The sequence below is a fragment of the Alligator mississippiensis genome, chromosome 3 (genome assembly GCF_030867095.1).
Source record: "Alligator mississippiensis isolate rAllMis1 chromosome 3, rAllMis1, whole genome shotgun sequence".
Classification (NCBI taxonomy): domain Eukaryota; kingdom Metazoa; phylum Chordata; order Crocodylia; family Alligatoridae; genus Alligator; species Alligator mississippiensis.
The window spans coordinates 135157290-135179472 of record NC_081826.1 but is presented as its reverse complement, the minus strand read 5'-3'; the positions used below and the strand labels follow the sequence as shown (position 1 = coordinate 135179472).

The 22183-nt window shown below is 41.2% G+C and overlaps 2 protein-coding genes across 2 annotated transcripts in view; one reads left to right on the top strand and one right to left on the bottom strand.

The window, feature by feature from the left end:
• BMP6 (bone morphogenetic protein 6) overlaps positions 1-9288 on the top strand; it is a 145930-nt gene extending 136642 nt beyond the window's left edge. Inside the window, exons 5-7 of the mRNA XM_019491084.2 lie at positions 5289-5365; positions 7314-7424; positions 7517-9288. Coding sequence (XP_019346629.2) covers positions 5289-5365; positions 7314-7424; positions 7517-7666 — 338 coding nt within the window. The 3' untranslated portion in view covers positions 7667-9288. The remainder of the gene's footprint in view (positions 1-5288; positions 5366-7313; positions 7425-7516) is intronic.
• A 1321-nt stretch (positions 9289-10609) lies between these two features.
• TXNDC5 (thioredoxin domain containing 5) overlaps positions 10610-22183 on the bottom strand; it is a 34664-nt gene continuing 23090 nt past the window's right edge. The window contains exons 7-10 of the mRNA XM_006270909.4: positions 19983-20123; positions 17419-17501; positions 11690-11819; positions 10610-10842 (exon numbers count right to left, since the gene is read on the bottom strand). Coding sequence (XP_006270971.3) covers positions 10720-10842; positions 11690-11819; positions 17419-17501; positions 19983-20123 — 477 coding nt within the window. The 3' untranslated portion in view covers positions 10610-10719. The remainder of the gene's footprint in view (positions 10843-11689; positions 11820-17418; positions 17502-19982; positions 20124-22183) is intronic.

Genomic DNA, 22183 nt, shown 5'->3' with positions numbered 1-22183 from the left:
AAGAGACATAACATCCTAATCTGCCACAGGTAAAGCAGGGCGACCATGGCAGTCAACGTCCTGCTTCTGTAAAAGTTGTTAATACACGCTTAAGAGAGCCTAGGCAAGCAGCCATGTCCTCCACTACAGAGGAAGGCAAACCCCCCCCATAATCCATAACAATCTGACCATGGGGTAAAATTCCTTCCTGGCCCCAAATATGATGATCAGTCTGACCCTGAGTGGAGGGGCAAGACCTTCTAGCCAGGTACAGGAGAACAGCAACTTGGGCAGAGGAATGGGACTGGGGGAATGTGTGGAGTTAATTTTTGGCGTGCCTACCAAAAAATTTTTGGCGTTGGCCTCCCACAGAATTACTTCTAACATTCAACCATTGTGCCAGGCTGGAGCAACACTGCCAACTCCTCTGCGCATGTGTGCTTAACCCTGATAGCTCTCCTTCTCCCACCCAAGCAGATCCCTTTCATGTTAAGTGGGCTGTTATTAACTGCCCGATCAGTTTACACCAGCTGCAGACAGGCAAATTGCCCAAGTCAAACACTGAGAGAAAGGGGCCGGCCTGGAGACCTCTGTCAAAGAAATTTAGAGGTATAGTGGCAATTAATTACCCTGTGGAATCCAGTGAACTGGCACCCTAGGAGCAGCCAGAGTATTCTTAGAAGGATTAACCTCAGTAAATATTTAGATATTCTTTGCCAGCACTTAATGGGGGGAGAAGTTATAGGAAATCTAAGATTGGTACAGAAATAGCTGTAGGAGGAAAGATCATTAGGGTCTGACTCTTCTCTCTCCCCTTGAAACAACAAAAGGCCATTGTCCAGCTTTAAGAGAAACATCTGTGCTCACAGCAAGCTGGTGCTGCTGAAGGCCAAGAGTGTTCAATGCAAACAAGCTGTTCTAATTCTACTAGTCACCTTTTCAGTCCTGGTAACCTCATTCTTAAATGAAAAACTCATTCTTAAAATGTCACTTTTGGCCAAAGCGGCTTTCTGAGTGTCTAAAAACAAGACAGTGGCAGAACTGACATTTGCCTTAACTATCAAACTAAAGAACTAGGTTCACTAACCCCATCATGCAATAGGAAAAGAGACTTCATAACGGCGTGTGCTTTGTTAAAATTTTTTGGCATATCTTGATTCTACCCTTTACCCCACCCAAACGTCTACTTAAATGTTTGTTACCTTCGGTCTTTGACAGAGATGCAAAAGAATGTGAATAGAAACATTGTCATCATACTATTTTCATTTGGACATACCTTGTCTGTACTTCAAATCTATTTCTGGCTGTCCATTGATGTCTCAAAATTGTGGCCTTCATGCGCTCAATATTTTAATTATTGTGAATCTTGTCATTTTCAAGAGTTTTGGCTGATTATCTATTTGTAGATCAATAGGGAACCCATTTTCAGGTATTAAACCACAGGTTATAAATTATTTGGCTGGAGGGCCACTTAATGAGTTTTGGTGTCCTCTTAAGGATGGACCACACTTCTTTCTCTTTCTCTGTCTCGCTCACTCTCTCTCAGATCCCCACCCCACCAAAAGTGCAGCTTGCCCCAATCCCCATCCTGCCCAGAGCTGCAGCACATACTGATCCCTACACTGCCTGGAGCTGTAGCATGCCCCGATCCCAACCCAGAACCTGCCAGCCATGTCCACAGCTTATGCCAGCACCTGCCCAGCATGCCAGAAGCAGCACTGTGCGGGCGCTGGCACCAGCTCTGGATGGACTGGTAGGTTGCAGGTGGGGATTGGGGTATCTGCCTGGGTCCACAGCTGATGCTTCTTCATTGGTTCTGGGCAGAAGCAGTCCTGCCTGCCCAGCACAGTGGAAATGGCCCACCCAGCTGGCACCACACAGCAGCTGGCATCAGAGCCCATGGATGCCCCATGAATGCCCATGAGTTCGCAATCGCCTGCCCGCCAGATGCAATCGGTTGGTGGGCCAGATCCAGCCCATGGGCTGTATTTTGCCCACCTATGTATTCAACTGACCGCTAAAGTTTTATTAAAATTCACAGGGGGTTCTTATTGTGACCTAATTTTTTTTTGTCTAAAAATTTATTCTGAGCGTGAGCCTAAAAAGATTGGTCATGAAAATGGTCTCTTTTTACTGAGGTTGTCTGATTTGAAAATAAGAGGCTTCTATAGAAAGACCACCACAATCTTCCCTATAGCGTGTTTGAAAGATTGTGTTTTTCCTACAGAAGCCAGTTAACCAGCCCTACTAACTTGATTTAAATGATTTTATTTGAAGTGAAGCTATTGAATGACTGAAACTTAATCCTTAAAATTGAAAACCCCAACTGCTTCTAAAAACAACTCTCTAATCTTTGGTGTTTTGGAAGTTAGCTTTGTTTGAGGCACAGGATTTTGGAAACCTCAGTGTTAACTGTACCCAGCTGTAAGCCTGCACTGCCTTAATGTCATTTGAATGTGCTTTTAGTATTATAGTTTTTCCTTTGAATAAATATTTGTGTTTGTAGTTTCAGACGTAAAAAAAGTAATAGAAATTTAAACCCAAGGCAACAGTAACTAAATGTATGTTTCTCACCCTGCTGTGCACAGAAAACTATACTGAGTGCATTTCAAGCACTGTTAGTGGTGTCTTGATGGTGGAGCTGGGGAAATCAGGTACAACTAATAGGATGTGTCTACATGGGCAAATAATGCAAAACTAGTTTACTCTAGAATAAACTATCTTGGGCACATGTCTACACTTGCAGGAACACGAGAGCAGATTTGCTGCTCCTAGCACCAGACTGCTCCCACACCCTGCACGGGGCCCCTGCAGCAGCCAGGGGGAGCTCTAAGGTCTGCAGTCACGGGGCTAGCACTGGGAGTCTTATCTCCCAGCACCAGCTCTGTGGACATGGGGCCAGTGCTGGGAGACAAGAATCTCCCAGCACTGTCCCTGTGACTGCAGAGCGGCACAGGGAGACAAGAATCTCCCAGTCCCCACTACCTAATTGCAATCGGGAAGTGGGGGCTGGGAGCTCCCTGCTGCCAGGGCAGGGGACATTGTCCCCACCTGGGCTCCAATGGCAGCTCCCGGGGGCAGGGAGCAATCGCCTGCTGCCCAGCTGACCAGGAGCACATTTGCTCCCAGTTGGCCATCTACACATGTAGATGGCCAACTACATGTGGTCCCAGTAAGTAATCTAGAGTAAATGTGTTACTTGTATTTACAGGTAGCAAATTTACTCGTGATTAGAGCAAATTACTGCACAGTAAGCATCTGCACGTGTAGACGGTGACACTTACTATGCCGCAGTTAGCTCTAATCCCAAGGAAAGCATCTCATGTAGACATGCCCTTAGAGGGGTAAGAGGTGTTTGCTGCAGTGCTAGAACAATACTTGGGAAAGCTTAGGAAAGAAACTTAGCAATAAACTGACAAGGATGCCCCTGTAGCTAAGGCGGTGGACTGGGATTCAGGAGACCTGGTTTCAGTTTCTGGCTCTTCCTTTATGACTTGAACATACCACTTGGGGTAAGGTTCGCAATTTAGAAGCCAGGCCAGACAAACCTGTCACAAAATGGGAGGGGCAGATGATGGTAATAGGAGGGTTAAGGAAATGCAAATGGAAATTTTTGAACAAGCAAATATTAAGTGGGATATTTTAGGTATGTTATGACAGGGACAGTTTTGGGGCTGTGAGAGCCTGCTCAGTTTTTGCAGCTTGACCCTTGGTCCACTTCCCTTTGTGTTTTTCCATCAGTGAAATAGGGGTGGCCATACTGCTTGGTCCCATTCCCTTTGTCTCTCTTGACTATTAAAAGCTTTTTTATAGCAACTGTCTTCACCAGGTTGTTACACAATCTCAAGCTCAGGCCTCTGTTGTGCTGGGGCTAGTAGCTACTCTGGTTCAGAAGAGGTTTAAAACAGTGTGTTTTTAATCCTTCTCTGTCCCCTGAAGCGAACTGTATCTGGACACAGGAGAAAACAGCAGCCTTTGGCTCAGCTATGTGCAGTCATCACTTCAGAATATGTTGCTACTTAGGCAGAGCTGGATCCTGAAGTGCTCTGTTTATCCAGGTAACTGGGGCAATATATGTTTCCCCAACAGCTCACTTAGGTGACATGGAAAGACCTGCCCTTTCTGTATGAAAGGTTAGTTCATTTTCCATGGCCCATTCAGGCTGATGTCACAACTGGAAATCTCATCACTGCCAGTGGTTTGTGTGGTATGGACACCCAACCAGCAGGTCCAAACAACCCTCGGGAGGTGATGACATTCCGTTGCTACCAATCAAGGCTGGGTTTGTGCTGGCGACCTGGAAGTGAAAGGGCCCTCTGTCCCAGCTTGAATTCTCTGCTCTCTTGAGCTGTGGTTTCAGCTGCTCTCCTGCTGAGCAGCACTGCTTGCTAAATATAAATGGGAAATTCCACTGGAAATCAAAAGCTGCTTTTTGTAGAACCATCTGAACCTCCTCAAAGGAGGCTGAATGATTGAAAGGTCACCACGTTGGTACCACTAAGAGGAAAGTTTGGTGTCAGAAGTACTCCGCTTTATATCCTTAGCAGTTGGAATATGGTTCGTTTGATAGTTTATTCAATACCATGTCCTTTACAGCTAGATGACTGTTTTGAAAAGCATTCTGAGGCCTGTCACTTATTTCAGACAATTACCGTATGTCCTCGCATACACCAGCCCCCACCACCTCGCAATAAGGCACACCCCGCCTTCTGGGAAAGACAAAATGAAAAAAAAAAAGATGTTTACAGGGTTATGATTGCATGGAGCTGGGCCTGATCTTCAGCTGACTCACCCTTCCTGTCCTGCTTAACTAAAAGCTGAAACCTTAACTGCTGCTGAAGACTGGTCTCCCTGGGTGCATCAGTGATTTTTTTTAAAAGAGCAAAAGAGTCTCCAAAACTGTGAAATAGAAGAGTGGCCAGAGCAGCTACCAGAAAGCAAAATTGCAAGGTTAGATTGATTAGTGAAATATTAAGACCATTAAAAATGAGAGAACATGACACAAAATGATGATCTATCTAGTCAAGGACTCTTCTCACCTGGCTTATTGAGCTGAACTTATTATGATCATGACATATCTATCTCCAGCAATTTCGAAAGCATGCCATGAAGTGTGTGTGTGTGCGTACTGAAGAGAGGCTCTGAAAAAGAAAGTTGAACGTACACAGGAGGTGCATATTAAGTGCAGTGGTGTTTACTTGTAGGAACAGGTATTGTTACCAAAACAATTTACTGGGGGTGTTCTTCAGTATGATGCTCTGAACATTTAAGATTTACCTCTAAGAAGTGGCTTTTCTTTCTTTTAACAGATTACAACAGCAGCGACCTAAAAACAGCTTGCAGAAAGCATGAGCTTTATGTTAGCTTCCAAGACTTAGGATGGCAGGTGCGTGCAGTTTCTCTTTAAGCAGACATTCATTCTGAAATGTTATCTAAACAATGTCATGGTAATTTCAATAGAGGCTCCCAGTACCCTTTTTAAAATGTCCTTTGTACCTCCACACTAAAACCAGGCACTGGGGAGGCCAAATAAATATTGATAGCCTGGGAAACTCCTGGAACCCACAGGTAGTTGGGATTTTTAAGATGCTTAAATGTGCAATCATTTTTCATAGTTCCTGGAAGGCAGAGTAGTGCTGAAGCCTGCATAAGGTTATTTAGCTAGATCCAATTCTGTGTCCAGCGTGCATGCATATGCATACATGCTTGCACTGGTCTGAACTGGTATATGGACACCTTCATGTCATTTTGTAAACAAGCTGCAAAAGCTAGTGATTCTGGCATGTAAGGTGTATACCACAGCTTCTTCCTGTTATCTGTGAAGCCAAAGGAGAAGAGAGGCAGAAACTGAGCCCCGGAAACTTGGCCTGGCTTGCTGCAGTGATGGGTGGGGTGAACTGTAAAGACTGCTGCTTCTTCCTATACTATAGCTGTTTACAGACTCATGTTGACATCACTGCATCCATTTCATTTAGTTCATAGTTCAACCTTTTCTTTGGGAGGTAGAGGGATACAAGGCTGCTTTGAGATATGAAAACTTTTCTATGCTGGTTGCGTGATGCTAAGACCCAATCCCCTATGCCTTAAGTGCTAACTGGACTTATGTCTGAACTGCCCTGGGGGAGGCAGAGAACAAACCATCAGAGCATGCTTGACCATCCTCTTCTGTATTACAAGTGCCATCTCAAATTTAAGAAATGTTTGGAAGACCATTACTACTTTTATATACTTTGAGCCCAAGGTTTAACTGCAAATATATTCTTGGCAATTAAGCATCTAGGAGTCAAAATTTAGAAATGGCTCCTAGAACATCTGTAAATGTCCTTTTTAGGCAGGTACTGTGTATGGTGTACCTACAATTAAATTGTATGTGGTACTGTTAAGATTTCTACAGCACCCACCTCTCAACTTTCTTGATTCCTATGTTTAAATTCAAGGTCTGTAGTTAATTTTGGTGACAGTCAATGTTAAGATGCTTTCAAGAAGTGACAGTCAGTCCAGCTAAACTAAAGTACCATTGTTGCCAGTATATAACTTGACTCTTTTTTTACGTTGTGAGCTCTAAAGCAAACATTTAGGTAGGAAGCAGCAGTTTTTTGTATTCCAAACCACATTTCTACAGAGGCAGGGGAATACTGATCATTCTTCTACAGTACTATAATTATGTGCTGCTACTTTAATATGCCAGGCGTATCACCCTTACTTTTATAATATTTGTGAACTGCCAGTTTATAATCAGGATGATACCAAAAGGTAGTCAGAAAAGATGTTTTGAGGGTGCTTTTGGGGGGTTGGTTGAGTGTTTGAGAAGGTCACATCAAATTAGCCTTTTATGGACTAATTCTGGTAAAAGTATTTTAGATAAAACCCAAAATGTTCAAGTTGGTGCCTTGGTGCCTACATGAACTGTATGTACAGTTGCCTTCTACTCTGGTACTTATCTGGAGGAGCCGCCTAGCTGGGCTGAGTTGTTCAGCTGTGCTAATTTCTTCCTTCTCTTGATGAGGAGAGGGAGGCTGGGTTCTTAGCAATCCTTGCTGCTGTGGTTTGTTGTGAGAGCAGGACCACAAAGCGCTCAAATGAAAAATCCTGAGAGTCACGCCACTGCCCATTTTTGAAACCCCCCAAATTTTGGTTTACAGCCAAAACGGGGTGGGTCTTTGGCCTTCACATTTCCTAGACAATTTTTTGTATTCTAACCCTATTCACAAAAAAGTTAATGGAAAACTTTAGCTAGGCCTAATGGTTTGTATAAATGACATTATGCAATCTGTTACTAACATGCACCTTTAACTTATGTCACTTAAACCATATCTGTTTACTTTCTAACAAAGGACTGGATAATTGCACCAAAGGGTTATGCAGCCAATTACTGTGATGGAGAATGCTCTTTTCCACTCAATGCGCACATGAATGCTACCAATCATGCCATTGTGCAAACTTTGGTAAGTACAATGAAAGATGTGTGCTGAGCTACAGGAAAAAAAATGGAGAGCAGAGTCTGACTGTCCTAATTATATCTTCTTTTTTGGAACAGGTCCATCTTATGAATCCTGAATATGTCCCCAAACCCTGTTGTGCACCCACCAAACTAAATGCCATCTCAGTTCTTTACTTTGACGATAATTCTAATGTCATTCTGAAAAAATACAGGAATATGGTGGTAAGAGCTTGTGGGTGTCACTGACATCTTCCACACAGACCCACTGAGTCACCTGGAACTCCTTGGTTACATCTACTGGATGTTGGAGAAACTTCAACAAACACTCTTGTGACACTCCCAAACCAATACTTGTGCCTTATGAGAGGAAACTGCAAGAGAACCTCACTGATACCTACCTACTTTGTAACAGGAGAAAGTGTTGGATTTCTCAAAAACAGAATCTATAACAGTGGCCATTCTGATCTACAAAATTTTGACTTGTGGAGTACAAAAGAAAAGTCTGCCCATACAAGTTTCGTTGGCTTGGATCAAGCTCTGTGCAGTCTTAAACTCCCTGGAAGAGCAGCAGAAACTTAACTAGCTGCTTGATATGCACTTCAGTGTTAAGAAACCACCATCTGCTACATGAAAACAGTGAGACTTGAAGACGCACATACTATATTTAGGTTCACCAAGACAAAAAGCAAAGTGATGCTGTCGTACTTTAGTGTTAGGACTGTGTTTTATGCTGGATAATCTGAATTTCTAATTAAAGATAGGAAGTGCCTTCCATCTAAAATTATTGCATCTCTGATTGAACTCTTCCTAAAATCTGGAAGATGGGAAACAGCTGCTTCAATTGTGTCAAAGCAAGCCCCTCAAACCATGTGTCCTCCAACCACACAGTAAAGCATAGACTTAAACTGTATGTTCCGAGTCTGGCTGTACTATGTATTGCATACATAAAAAGAATCCCAGACCCAACGTGATCTTTTGAGTCAAAAGTTCAACTGGGGAATTATCTTGTAAACTTGTCTAGTGCCTTTTTTTTTTAGGTTCTATACCTCCTGAAACTGCTATGTCTGTCCCTTTTTATTACAATGACATCCACTGCCTCTCACATATACCGCCCAGGTATTTTTGTATGATTTTAGGTGCAATTTATCCCCTCAGCTGAATAGCCACTCCATCGCTGAAGGGGTATTTTTTTGTAAGCTATCTATAGCAGAGGTTCCCAACGGGGTTGGCTGCCGGACCAGAAGTGACGGGCATACTAAGGACTGGCAGCCAGCCCTTTTTTATGCTAAGTATAAAAAAGGGTTGGCTGCCGGTCTGCAGTATGCCCGTCACTTCCAGACTGCAGTTTGCCAGTCCCAGTTGCTTCCGGTCTGTGGTTTGCTGATCCTTAATCTAAAAAGGTTGGGAACCCCTGGATCTACAGTATTATTTGGCCAATCTCCCCAAATGTCACTCTGTAACAAAAATCGCATTGAAAAAGTTAGATATATTCACATTTTGGCTGTGCTCCAACTATAGAAGTTTTATGCCCAAAATTTACAGTAACAGCTAATTATTTTTGATCAATATTAACCTTGTATTAAATGCACTTACCTCTTAAGTCTTGCATTTAAAAGAGGTGTTTTGTAAATACAAGCTATAATTTATTGCACTTGTCACTGTATATTCCTTGTGCTGTATCATTTATAGAAAGACAGCTTTTTTAAAAAAAAGTTTTTATTTAGAAAATCTCAGTGTAAACAATTGTACCACTTTGATTTTATACAAGAAACTCATGAGGCAAAGGTTGGGCCACTCATGAGATTGTGCTTCACTAGAAATGTTGTTTTGTTTAATATGGTTAATAAAGGCTTCCTTTTAAGACAGAAGCGTACACTCTGATCGAATACATCTGCCATATAAGACTGAGCTCTTATTGTAAACTTTCCACCTGTACATTTTTCATTCTTGACAGATAGCGTAAGGTGAAGTCAAAGGAGTAATTTAGCGATTAAAAAGGTGACTTTCACTGCTCCATATGATGGACACAAAGTGTCTTGACTTAGTCAAGCGCTGCATGTAGACACCTGTAACCGAGTTTCTGTACATGTGGGAGGGCAGCATTTAGCCCTTGATTTGCAGCTGCACCTTTTTCCTGCATTGTAAGTTCTTTGGCTTATGTCTTAACATATGGAACATCTTACATCAGTAATTTCATTCAAGGCAACACAATGGGAAAGGCTGTAGCATTCATATATGAAGAAACAATGACATTTTGGAAGAGATGCTTAAGGCTCAAAAGGAACTGGAAAAATGTTGTAGAGAAGTTCTGATTCTCATTACTGTGAGACAACTGCTTAAAAACTAAAGCACTGTTCCTACTACATTAAGTAGTAAAAAATAAGCAGCAGGAGGGGAGATGAATTCAAGATCTTAGGGCAGGTGAGTTTAACAAATATGGTACAGAAACCAGTACTGTTTCTAAATGCATTTCTGCTTTTCTAGGAGATGTCATCAGCTCTAACTGATCAATTCATCCTAAGGAAGTTAGTTACAATAGTTCGCTCATTTTAGCTCCATGTAAAAAGAGCATAAACTCAAGTCTCCAGCTAAACAGGGGTATCCTGCTTGAACAGTTATAAAAATCCGCCTGATATACATGTACACTATGGCATCAGTAATATTCAGGCACGTATTAAAAGTACCATTACTTTCATTATGGCTAGACCTCCCAGGATGAGAGAATATTACCAGGAAATGAGAAGGTAATAATGGCCTGGTATCTTCCAAATGTGTGTGTGTGTGTTTTCTTTCTCAACCTCCTATTACTTTCCACTTCTTAATCAGCAGTTATATTAAAATAAATGAAGTTTTTAGCTTCAGCTGAAAAGGCAATGTTTGTTAATATAGCTGTGGCTTTCACCTTTCTAGTAACGGTGGGCAGTTTGTAAGGGGTACTTGGGTAGCAAGTTTTTAGCCAAATCCAACCTGAAGACAAAAATAATCTACCAGTTCCCTTAATTTGATTTTCCTCATCTATTTTAGTCTCAAAGAAAACCATTTACACTTCATCACAGGAAGACAGAAATGCACTAATACAACTGATGCTAAAAATATTCTCCAAGTGGACAGTAACTATTTGTTAAGAGTTTTCCTCAACAAACATCACAAGAGTCAGTACAGTGGTTTTAAAACACACACACACACACGGAAGATACCACAGTTCAGTACATTTTCCAAAAAAATCAATATTCGCAAATCAGTACTATGGACGTGATTTAACTCCCACAGCTACTGTACAAGAAGTATCCAAACGTGTTTTACAATTCATCCCTTGCCTGCCGCAAGACAAAATTATGCAGCGATTTAAGATCTCTGGCTCCGTTGTGTTCACTGACTTTCTGTCCGCCTCGGAAGAGCAAAAGTGTTGGATAGCCATGTACCTTTAAAGGAGGAAGGAAAAATAAACACATGACTTCTCAGTTCAGTGACATCATTCTGACACTAAACTTGATTTTGAAATACCCCAGGGTGTACAGAAGGCTGGGCTTCTTGGTGTAAACAAAACCAGGTTCAAAGACAGCACCACCCCATTACTTCTGAGTGGTAAAATCAGGAGTAAAGTACCCCTACACACCAGCAGAAATGCCAGCTCTAATGGTCTGTCTCAGAGAAGTAAGGGCAGTATGTTCTTAGAAAAAGTTTTCCCACACAAATGCAATGGCTACTACATTTTTGGAGGGTTTCCCACTAGTAAGTTACAAACTCCTAATCCATCAGTTATGAGTGTGAATAGAATCAAGCACAGTCCAGGACAAACTGAATTTCACCATCCTCACATTGCAGGATTTGGATGAGTGACAGAACAATTCAGCCTACACTGAAGTGTCATAGAATCGCACTGGAAGGGACCTCAAAAGATTGAGTCCAACCCCCCTGCTCTGGGCAGGAATACTGCCGAGATCAAATGATCCCAGCAAGGTGTCTGTCCAGTCTCCTCTTGAAGACTTCCAAAGTTGGGGACTGCACCACCTTCTTGGGAAGTCTCTTCTAGATTCTGGTAACCCGTACTGTGAAGAAGGTCTTTCCTTACATCCAACCTGAAACCATCCTCTACAGTTTATGGCCATTGCTCCTTGTCTTCCCCTGGGGCACCCTAGTGAACAGCTTTTCTCCCAGCTCCTGATATTCACCCCTTATATTCTTATGTTGGAGAGGCCATGTTCTGGAGACTTCTATTTGGGGTACAAGCTTATCTAATTCATTTTAAACCTGTCTTCACACACTTACAGAAAATCTGCTGCAGACGTTTTGTTCAGCAGTGCAGTCTACTTTGGCTATTTTGACATCATTCAAACCTGGAAATTGCTCTTTGGAGAGGTTCTCCCAAGTTGGAGCCAAGTTCTTACAGTGACCACACCTATAAAACAAAAAAATAAGTCATTTTTTTAGCAAACGTACCTTCCTGCTTAATTGCCAGCATCTTTGGGATATCCATAAACTGTGCTCTAGTTGCCCTTTCCTCCTTCCCTAATATATAGGCCAGAAAAACCCTGTGTATGATTGTGACAGACTGACAAAGCAAACCAAGGGCATATTTAAAATAAGCCAAGTGATTGCAAAGCTTCTCATTTGTATTTAGTTGCTTCTGGAACAGGATTCAGTGGATTGATGCAATAAAATCTCTCATCCATCAGGAAAAGGTAAAGCGAACAGCAAAGAGACTGCCAATATTTAAAACAAGTTGATGTAATGCTTTATATTAAACAAACTTTTTGCTGAAACATGATCTGTCAGGCCGTAAAAAAGTTGCAAGTAAGGTACTGCCCTGTGTAATATATATCATAACCCCCTTCTCTACAAACTAATCTTATGGTATTGCTTGGTTGTTTAGCAAGTGGTGTGGATCTGCTTTTAAAGTCAATTATGATGCAAGGTACACAGCACAAAGTTGATGACTTAATATTTTAACAAGAAAACAGAAGTCATATTTATCTCAACCCACCTCCTTGCTTAAACCCTGGTGTCCACTTTAAAGAGGCACTCATATATTTTAACAGACTTCCCCTTTCCAAATTTAAGCTTTCACCCACTAGTTGCTGTTCTATTTATCAGCTAGATCTTGGAATATAGAATCCTAGACAGTTAGGGGTGGAAGGGACCACAAAAGGTCATCTAGTCCAACCCCGAGCTCAAAGCAGAACCATCACCAACTAGATCATCCCAACCAAGGCTTTGTCTACCCAGGTTCTGAAAACCTCCAAGGCTTGAGCTTGCACCACCTCTCTGGGTAACCTGTTCCAGTGTTTTACTACCCTCCTAGTGGGAAAATTCTTCCTAATATCTATCCTAAACTTCCCTTGCTGCAACTTGAGACCATTGCTCCTTGTTCTGTCATCCGCCACCACTGAAAACAGTCTAGCTCCATCCTCTTTTGAACCCTGCCTTCAGGTAGTTGAAGGCTGTTATTAAGTCCCCTCTGTCTCCTCTTCTCTAGACTAAATAAGCCCAGTTCCTTCAGCCTTTCCTTATAAGTCACATCCCCCAGCCCCCTCACCATTTTTGTTGCCCTCCCCTGGACTCTAATTTGTCCACATCCTTTCCGTTGTGGGGGGGCCCAAAACTGAACACAGTACTCCAGATGTGGCCTCACTAGTGCTGAATAGGGGAAATAAGCACTTCTCCTTGACCTACTGGAAACACCCCTACCAATGCAGCCCAGGATGCCGTTAGCCTTCTTGACAACAAGGGCACACTGCTGGCTCATATTCAGCTTATTGTCCACTGTAACCCCCAGGTCCTTTTCTGCAGAGCTGCTGCCCAGCCAGGCAGCCCCCAGCCTGTACTGGTGCATGGGCTTGTTCTAAGTGCAGGACTTTGCACTTACCTTGTTGAACCTCATGAGATTCCTTTTGGCCCAATCCTCCAACTTTTCTAGGTCACTCTGAATCCTAGCCTTACCCTCCAGAATATCTACTACTCCCCCCAGTTTAGTGTCATCGACAAACTTGCCAAGGGTTCACTCTGTGCTACCTTCCAGGTTGTTAATAAAGACATTGAACAAAACCCACCCCAGGACTGACTCATGAGGCACTCCACTTGATACCAGCTGCCAACTAGACAGAGCCATTGATTACTTCTTTCTGAATCCAATGCTCCAGCCAGTTTTCAGTCAACCTTGCATTCCATTCATCCAGTCCATACTTCCTTAGCTTGCCTGGGAAAATGTTGTGGGAAAGCATATCAAAAGCTTTGCTAAAATCAAGGTACATCACATCCACCCGTCTTCCTGTGTCCACAGAGCCAGTCATCTCATCATAGAAGGCAATCAGGTTGGTCAGGCATGACTTTCCCTTGGTGAATCCATACTGACTGTTCCTAATCACCTTCTCCTCCAAATGCTTAGAAATGGATGCCTTGAGGATCTGCTCCATGATTTTTCCAGGGACTGAGGTAAGGCTAACTGGTCTGTACTTCCCTGGATGATCCTCTTCCCCTTTCTTAAATATGGGCACAGTGTTTGCCCTTTTCCAATCATGCGGGAGCTCTCCTGATTGCCATGATTTTTCAAAGACAATGGCCAGTGGCTCTGCAATCACATCAGCACTCTCCAAAACCTTCCTGGATTGCCGGCGCACTGCTGTACTGCCCTCCCAGAAGATGTCAGGGTGAATGAAGTCCTCCATGAGAACCACGGCCTGTGATCAGGAAATTTCCGCTAGCTTTGAAGAAAGCCTCATCCACCACTTCCTCCTGATCTGGTGGTCTATAGTAGACCCCCACCATGACATCACCCTTGTTGCTTGCCCCTCTAACCTTTGCTATATATGCCCTTTGCTATCTACAGAAAACACATACTGGGTCATACTCTGATCTTCACTACATATCAGTTACTGTTGTCAAGACACTGGATGCTTTAAACCAGCATCTCTAGAGCTATATAAAATGTAAGAATATGGGGTAGAAGGGTCATACTGAAGAACTGACTCTCAAGGAACAGATCTAATGAAATAGGAAAAACAACTACTGACACATTAATTCTGTTATTTTCAGTTTTTATTCTTTAGTGCCTACAATAAAAGAATTCCTAGGCTACACTTTATTATTATTATTAAAGATGATGGGCTGCTCATTTTGTTCTGCCCCAGATGCACTTAAGTCTGGCCTTTACAGCAGCCTAAAAATATCTTTAGGCTTGATTCAGAGAGAGCACTGACAAAGATAGTGAAGAGTTTATCAGTGCTTTCTTTCTACAAGTTAAAAAACAAGTATATTATTAAACTATTCCATTAAGATTATGCGAGTGTAAAGGCGCTACCGACCACACACAAAAACAATTAATACAGGATGGGATTGTACTTACCATGCGACCTATGCTAATATTTACCCAAAACAAACTGAGGGGCAGTAAAACTCTACAGAACAGTGTTTGCTTAACCCAACACAAATTAGTCCACTTGAGAAAAAAAGATCATTTATATACAGTGAACTATAACTGTATACATAGACATGATTTTTCAGGCTAAGAACAGGAGACAAACTATGTAAATATACTGAATATTTTCCTAAACTACAGCTTTTTGATAGCTGCTGCCACAGAGAATATACTGGTTAAAACGTTTTTTTTTTAAATGCCCTCTCTCAGTTATTATCTGGCATTCTTTCAGAGTCAGCCCTATACAACACTACCCCTTCTAGATAAGAACACACTGAAAGTGTCAAGCAATTCTGAAAAGTCCACTATAAAAGGATTTAGTGGATTACATCTTTCCATTTCTTCCCATATTATGCTCAGTAGCATAATATGGAAAACCAGTTCCTAACACTGCAAACCACACCTTGGAATCTATATTTTAACTAGGCTTATTACCCACTATGCATCACCACTTCTGACAGGTTATCCAGGCTAGATTTGGGCCCATATAATCTTAACATCTGCAGTGACTGAACACAGGTATAACTTGAACTTAATGATTCCACAAGAAATGAAATCCATCTCATTCTCCCTTACCTATGTTGAGTCTACAAGGGTAAAAGAAGTAAAAAGCAATAAACTTATTTATGATCATCAGACCAGCACATTGGTATTTTACAGAACCCAGTGCATGCTAAGCACATGATGAATAGTTTCACTCTAGTTTCAGCAATGACAGAAGAAAGAAGAACAAAAGAAGGTTGAGAATGAGCATTAAAGGCAGCACACGTGGACTTTTCTGTGCATAAATATCTCCAATAAGTTACAAAGGAAGCAAGTGTTCTAGGTAATAAAGGATGGCGAGAACTGCTAGAAAAGGCACTGAAGTCGTATTTTGATTTACTACTGCGTTTCTCTTGTTCCCCTGAAGAAGCCTGGGCACACCTCTAATAGACATAGCTCAGTCAATCTCAGCTTGGTTTGACAGACTGTAGGATCCAGGTTCACGGACAGCCCTTAAGATGCAATGCAAGTGACACAGCCATAACAAAAGGTGCCATCATTCAAAGTCAACTATGCTGAATTTAAAAATCTGTGGTACTTCTTTTAGACAGTAGCAATATCATTCCTTCCTAGTCTCAAAATAACCCAGAGTGATATCTTCTTCATCCTCCTCAGCATATTAAAATATACAATGCATTTGCTTCCAGTATTGCTATACTACAAATGTCAAACGTACTGCTTTGAAACACTGACAATATAACATCACATAAGTAATTTTCTATTCTGTCACCACTTCCTGTTCAATGCATATGCTGGGTTAGAACAGCTAATGATGAAATCTGAGTTACTTTGTCCTCTGTGCACAATGACATCCAGCTTTATTTCCACCTCTCCAACATAGCCAGCATGATATAACTCAATAAGAGACTGGGGTAGAGAAGAAATCACTGCTTCTCAATCTAGGTACAAATGAGGTAAAGTGCATTTGTCTTCAGTGCATGGTAAGGAGGGATATTTGCTATCTGGCATATAACACAGGCATCCCACTGGACCCCACTGAAAAGTACTAGCTATTCAGGAAACATGAACTATCAAACATAACCATTGAGCTCTTGCAACTTTTTCCACCTGAGTACATGATACAAGACCTCAACACAATCATCCTTGCTCATTTCAAAGGTGGGCTACTATAAAATGCACTACATGTAGCTTCAATAAGATCACTGACAAACTGCAGCTGGAGTAGATTATCCTTTCCAGTTACCATATTTTCTTGCATACAGCATGCACTTCAACCCCCAACAACTGCCTGCTGGAAATTGCCATGTGTATTATATGCAAGGAAATAGAGTAACAGCAGTTTCTGTGGCATAAGCTTCAGCTGGGAGAAAATGAGAGTGAAGTCTGACTCCATCCAGGAGGCGAACAATGAGCAGGCTCTGCTTCCTCCCTAGCTGCTGCTACTCAGTTACTTACTACAAGGAAAGCTCTTTTTTTCTTTTCTTTTTTTAAAGGAAGTATGAAAAGCTGTGCATCTCATTTCACGGCATGTTGTATGCAAGAAAATGAGGTGTTTACCAAGACTCTGATAGTAGTATAATACACCTTTTTTTTCCATGATCTCTACTGACACCTTACCTGGATATGTAGGTATAGTTTCTAACCTCCAGAGCCTTAGTAATTTACTTCGTGCAATTCCCAAGTAGCAATGATCACCTGAGATAACTGGGGACAGCACCTCACTGTCCCCCTTCCCTGCTTAAATCAAATCAAGGCATCTTTGGATGGTAAGTCTTCAAGGACATTTCACAGCCTAAATCTCCACAGGTCTGCAGGAGCCTGGTTTTGATTCAGGCAGGCAGTGAGGCCTGCTTTGTCAAGCTTTTCTTGGAGACTGCTGTCAAGAAGTGGGTTGTAGTTTATTTAGTACCCTATTATTTAATGGTCAGGTTTAATTTGTCTAAGTTTTGTGTAGCATTTAAGATATAATACGTTTTATTTATCTACTTCAATTTATACTGGAGTGCAAGAACCTAAAACAAATAATGAATAAAAAGCTAATAACCAATCATTCAAAACCATCATTTATAAATCTGCTTACCATGGAGCATAGAACTTAATAAAGGTGACCCCCTTTGCAACAGTTTGGTCAAAGTCTTTTTCAGAGAGAGACAGGACTGTAGGCTGTGAAGAGAGAGACAAAAGCCAAACCTTAAAACTGGCTAAATTCTCTAAATTTCTGAAATATGTTAAAGAAAAATTCACCAAAGTGCCACTGTCAGTATATCTGCTATGTACGATTATCAGGATCTACCCCTTCTATAACTTAACTGTTTTCTCTCCATTTATATGCTAAGGAAAGAAATACTATGTGGTCAGTGTTGATCACTGTTGTAGAAATAAAGTGTCCTCATAGGTACCTTTGCAGTATCTGAATGGCAGTGCTTAGTAATTGAGAATCCCTCTTCATTTTTCTACATTTTCATTCATCTACTCATTAAAGATCTCTCATGGCTGTTTAAAGCAGATATCATAGCCACACTCATAATATCTTCAAAAGCAGTTCTCTTCCCACTAATTTGTTACATTATGTGATTAAACACACTGATTTGTTACCAGAAACAAACATTTAAATGTCACGTAGAAAATGCAAAGATTACACACTAAATTTGGATTTCATGCTGGATTTTTGGTAAATAGTATGAGTGATGGGACAAAATGGCAATAACATTTTGCTTACGTGCAGATTTGGTATGTTGGGCCATCACAGAGAATTACACCAAGTAAGCAAAACTTCTGCTCTAAAACTTGTGTGTAGGAAGGGGAAGGCTTCTAGTGAAATACAAAGGTTATTCTGTCAGTAGTAACAAAATCCACTTTCTAGAGAGGTCTCAAATTACAACCAGGAAAATTAAAATAAAGGAGAGAATTGACTCTACCACCCATACTACTTTTACTGCAATAAACAATAAAACATTAAAAAGCCCTCTTCCCCCACCTCTTTAAATAAATAAATAAATAGCATGTTTATTTTTATTTCTTTTATATGCAATCCATGAGATCTAAACTGAAAGTTCACTACATGAAGTGTCCAAACCTAATCAACCTTGTAGATGCCTAAGTAGGGCATAGGTAGTATTTAGACAAGTCACAAAGAGTAATCCTAGACAATTCTGTTCAGCAGCCACAAAACCATTTAGGCGCTTAAGTCCCTGGCACATTACATTTAAAACATGATTAACCTGTTGATCACATCTTAAATGGCACAGCCGCCTTAAATAGTAACCTGGGCACACATTCAGGTTAATTTATGGCTGGTACTTGCTGGTACAGGGGGAGCCTAGGATCGCGATCCTGGGCTACAGCCACTTTAGCAAGTAAAGGACAACTGGGATCTATTCCCCAGCTCCAAAATTGTGCGTGCAAAACTTCAGTCTCGTGTTAACTATTTTAGTATAGCAGTGGTTGTATAGCTTCTAACGTGGCGTGGCATGGCGTGGCAGGAGGTGTGACTGTTGAGATCACGGATCAGATCACACCTTTGAGTTAATGTCTGCTAGGGGCCTTAGATTCACAAAGCACCTCCAATATGGTCTGAAAATAACTACAGAGTTGCTGCATACAACACATAGGTCGCACAAAGCAAAATTTATCTACTGTATTATGTCAAAGTATTTTTTATTGGAGAGAACTTATCTGAAAATTTGATAAAAACTTTTATCTATGCATTACAAGAGGCAAAACAAATTTCTCATTTAGTTTCTCTACTCGTTTAGAGCAGATACTGACCAAAACATCCTTCAAAATTGCAGATAGTTGTTAGGATGATGCTACGACTCAAGTGACCTCTATTTTAATTTTGCCCACCTCCATGTTGTGACAAGCCTAAACTACTAATTTATATTTTCCTTTGTAATTCTTCTACTTTTGCCAGTCTTGGAGCTTCTTCCTTCCCATCTTTCCTATAAATACAGTATCCTTTTTCTTCAGCTGCTCTATTTCTGCTATCTTTTCCCTTTTTCAGCTCAGAATGCTGTTTGTGACATTCATCTCAACAGCTACCAAATGTGATGTCACAAAGCCTGATAAAATGAGCAAAGCATCAAGAACAGTTTCAAAGACCAAACATGAAGATCATATTGTAAAGCTAAACAACTTATTGTGACAATTATGACATGTTGGTTACTTATTATTACTATTATTCTTCAAAGTTTTCCAACTCCTCAGGTTAGTAAAGGCATCATGAATGTTTACGGTTATATAAACTATTCAATAACTGCTACACTAAAATAGTTAACAGTAGACTAAAATTTTGCACACAAAAAATTTGGTCCAATTTACAATTTAAGTTTTTGTTTATAGATTTTTAAACGTTATTAAGAAGAATGTTAAAATTAAAATCTTGACATGGTATGGTAGAGTTAGAAAACAAACAAAACCCTGCACATGGTAGTCACATAGAGAAGTAGTTATGGGGTGTTAAAACAATCTTAGTTATTTAGTTAGTCATGCAGTCTACGTTAGCCCAGGTTGTAAAATAATTAAGAGATTTACAGGCAATGTTATGGTTTTAAAAGAATATTATACTATTATTCTAGCTATCAAACCCCATGGGACAGAAGTAGATCTGTTCTTTATGCATCTTTACGGCACACTGGCACTTACATCAACATGGATGGGTCCTGGAGGCTGCTGTTGACCTTCAGGTGGTTTATCAGCAGCTGGTGCCTTCTTGGAGTTCTGTAGTTGGGAATCTACATATTCCTTTAAGGAATCCAAATCTCTCTTTCCTTTATACTGGTCAGCCTAAAATTAATCAAGTCATTTGTGAAACTACAGATTGTCAGTTTAATATTAGCAAATGTTTTTTCTTTAATTAAAAAAGGTAAATACAGGTTTCCCTCGCTTTATGCGGGTTCTGTCTGTGCGAATTCACTCTTATGCCATGACTCTTTTATACCAAAAATTCATTGTATGCAAGGTAAATTCACTCTTATGCGATCAGTGTGGTGGAAGCCCACAGTCAGCTGCTTTGTGCAGTGCATTGTGGGAGTGACTCACACCAAAATATAGTCTCCGGTGTGGATCTGTGATCCTCGCTTGTTGTCTGCAACGTGTTTCTGTAGTTGCCATCCCCACTATGGCTTCTAAGTGTCCCACTAGCTTAATCTCCCTGGTCCATCAATGAAGCCTTCACCACTCTCTTCACACCGACTAAACATTCACCACCACCCCATGCCTGTGTGTGTCTGCTGTTGGCAAGTACCAAAATTGTCTTGTAAAAGTGGTAGAAATGGGTCTGGGGGTCAGTACAGTTTAGGTCTGGGAACATATCCCTATTTGTTACATTGTAAAGTGGGTTCCCTTTATGTGAATTCAAGTTATGCACCATTTTCCAGGAATGCATGTACAGCACAAAGCAAGGGAAACCTGTGCAAAGAAATGCCTGTATTCTGCATGCTCATAACAAAAACTCTAACTAATCTATAAACCTACCTGTGGGGCTTCAGAATTGTCATGGACTCCTTCCCTTGTGCTTCAGAGCACCTGACTGTTCATTTAAAAGAACCACTACTTTAAAAAACAGATGCCTAGAGCCAACCATGAAATTAGAAACACAACTTTAGACATTTTTTTTCTTCAAACTTCACTTCAAATGTTAAGAAAATAAAAAGAAAAATAGGATTTCAACTTCCATCATTGGTCCAAACTGTTGTCATCACTGTGGTTAAATCTAATACTTTGGCATTGCTAAAAGAAAAGAACAAGCAGTTTTGAGAGGTGCGTCATGATGCTCAATCATGACTGCCCCTGCACTTTGCCTGGAAGTGCCCTTATTGAAGTTAGTTCTGGGAGTGCTGGGGTTCAGCTGGAAGTCATAAAGGGAAGACAAACTCTGACCTGCTTGCAACAAAGACAAAATAAGTGATCTTAACATTAGGAGTGTTAGCCCCAGTTTTCAGAAACTCTACCAGAAGCCCACACCCTGACTTGGTGCAGATATAGTTAGATCTTCTAAGAGCCACAGTACTGGTTCAAACACCTCCTCCAGTCACAGGTCTTTTAAGGATCCTAAATGACAATGATCAGAACCCTTCTGTAGCATTTGTGGTTTCAGACCCAACCTCTGAAATGGCTGGCTCTACCTTGGCTCTCGAGTGCCAACCCACAGTAGGGGGCAATACTTGTCAGAAGCTCTTTTATGGAGCTACACTATTCAGTTCTGGATCTTGGATCTCAGTATCAGCCTCAGCAGGTGTTTGGCTCTGAAAAGTCTTGGATTAGGAGCACCTATTCAAGTGCACCAACAACCTGTGTGTGTGTGTGTGTGTGTGTGTGTGTGTGTGTGTGTGTGTGTGTGTGTGTGTGTGAGAGAGAGAGAGAGAGAGAGAGAGAGAGAACGCTTCCTTAGTCTTTTCCTGTCTTTTGGATCCTTTCTGGTCTAAATTATCAGGGGAGATCAAATAAGATGGACCTGGGAAGTCCATACCTGCTTATTCCTTTCCATTTCAGCAGAGCAGAAGTCATACCCATTCTCCCTCCACTGCTTTATTCCCTCTGTTCAAGAGCAGTGATGCAGGACCAGATTTCAATTATGAGGAAAAGGATGATGCTGTTAGACACAACAATGCTAAACCTCTCTTAATGGATAGCATCATAACCACCTTTCTTCCACATGGGACAGCTATAAATGCTTCCAAGAGCTGGTAGGTCACAACTGCTAAAGGTTTTACTTATGCTGCATTTGTCCATGAAAGAATGTCTAATACTGAGACATAAAAGTCCAGCACAAGAGACCATCATATATGTTGCTAATAATATCACCAGGAATCTTTAGGTCACTGTTATTTCACCAGAGGTGGCTC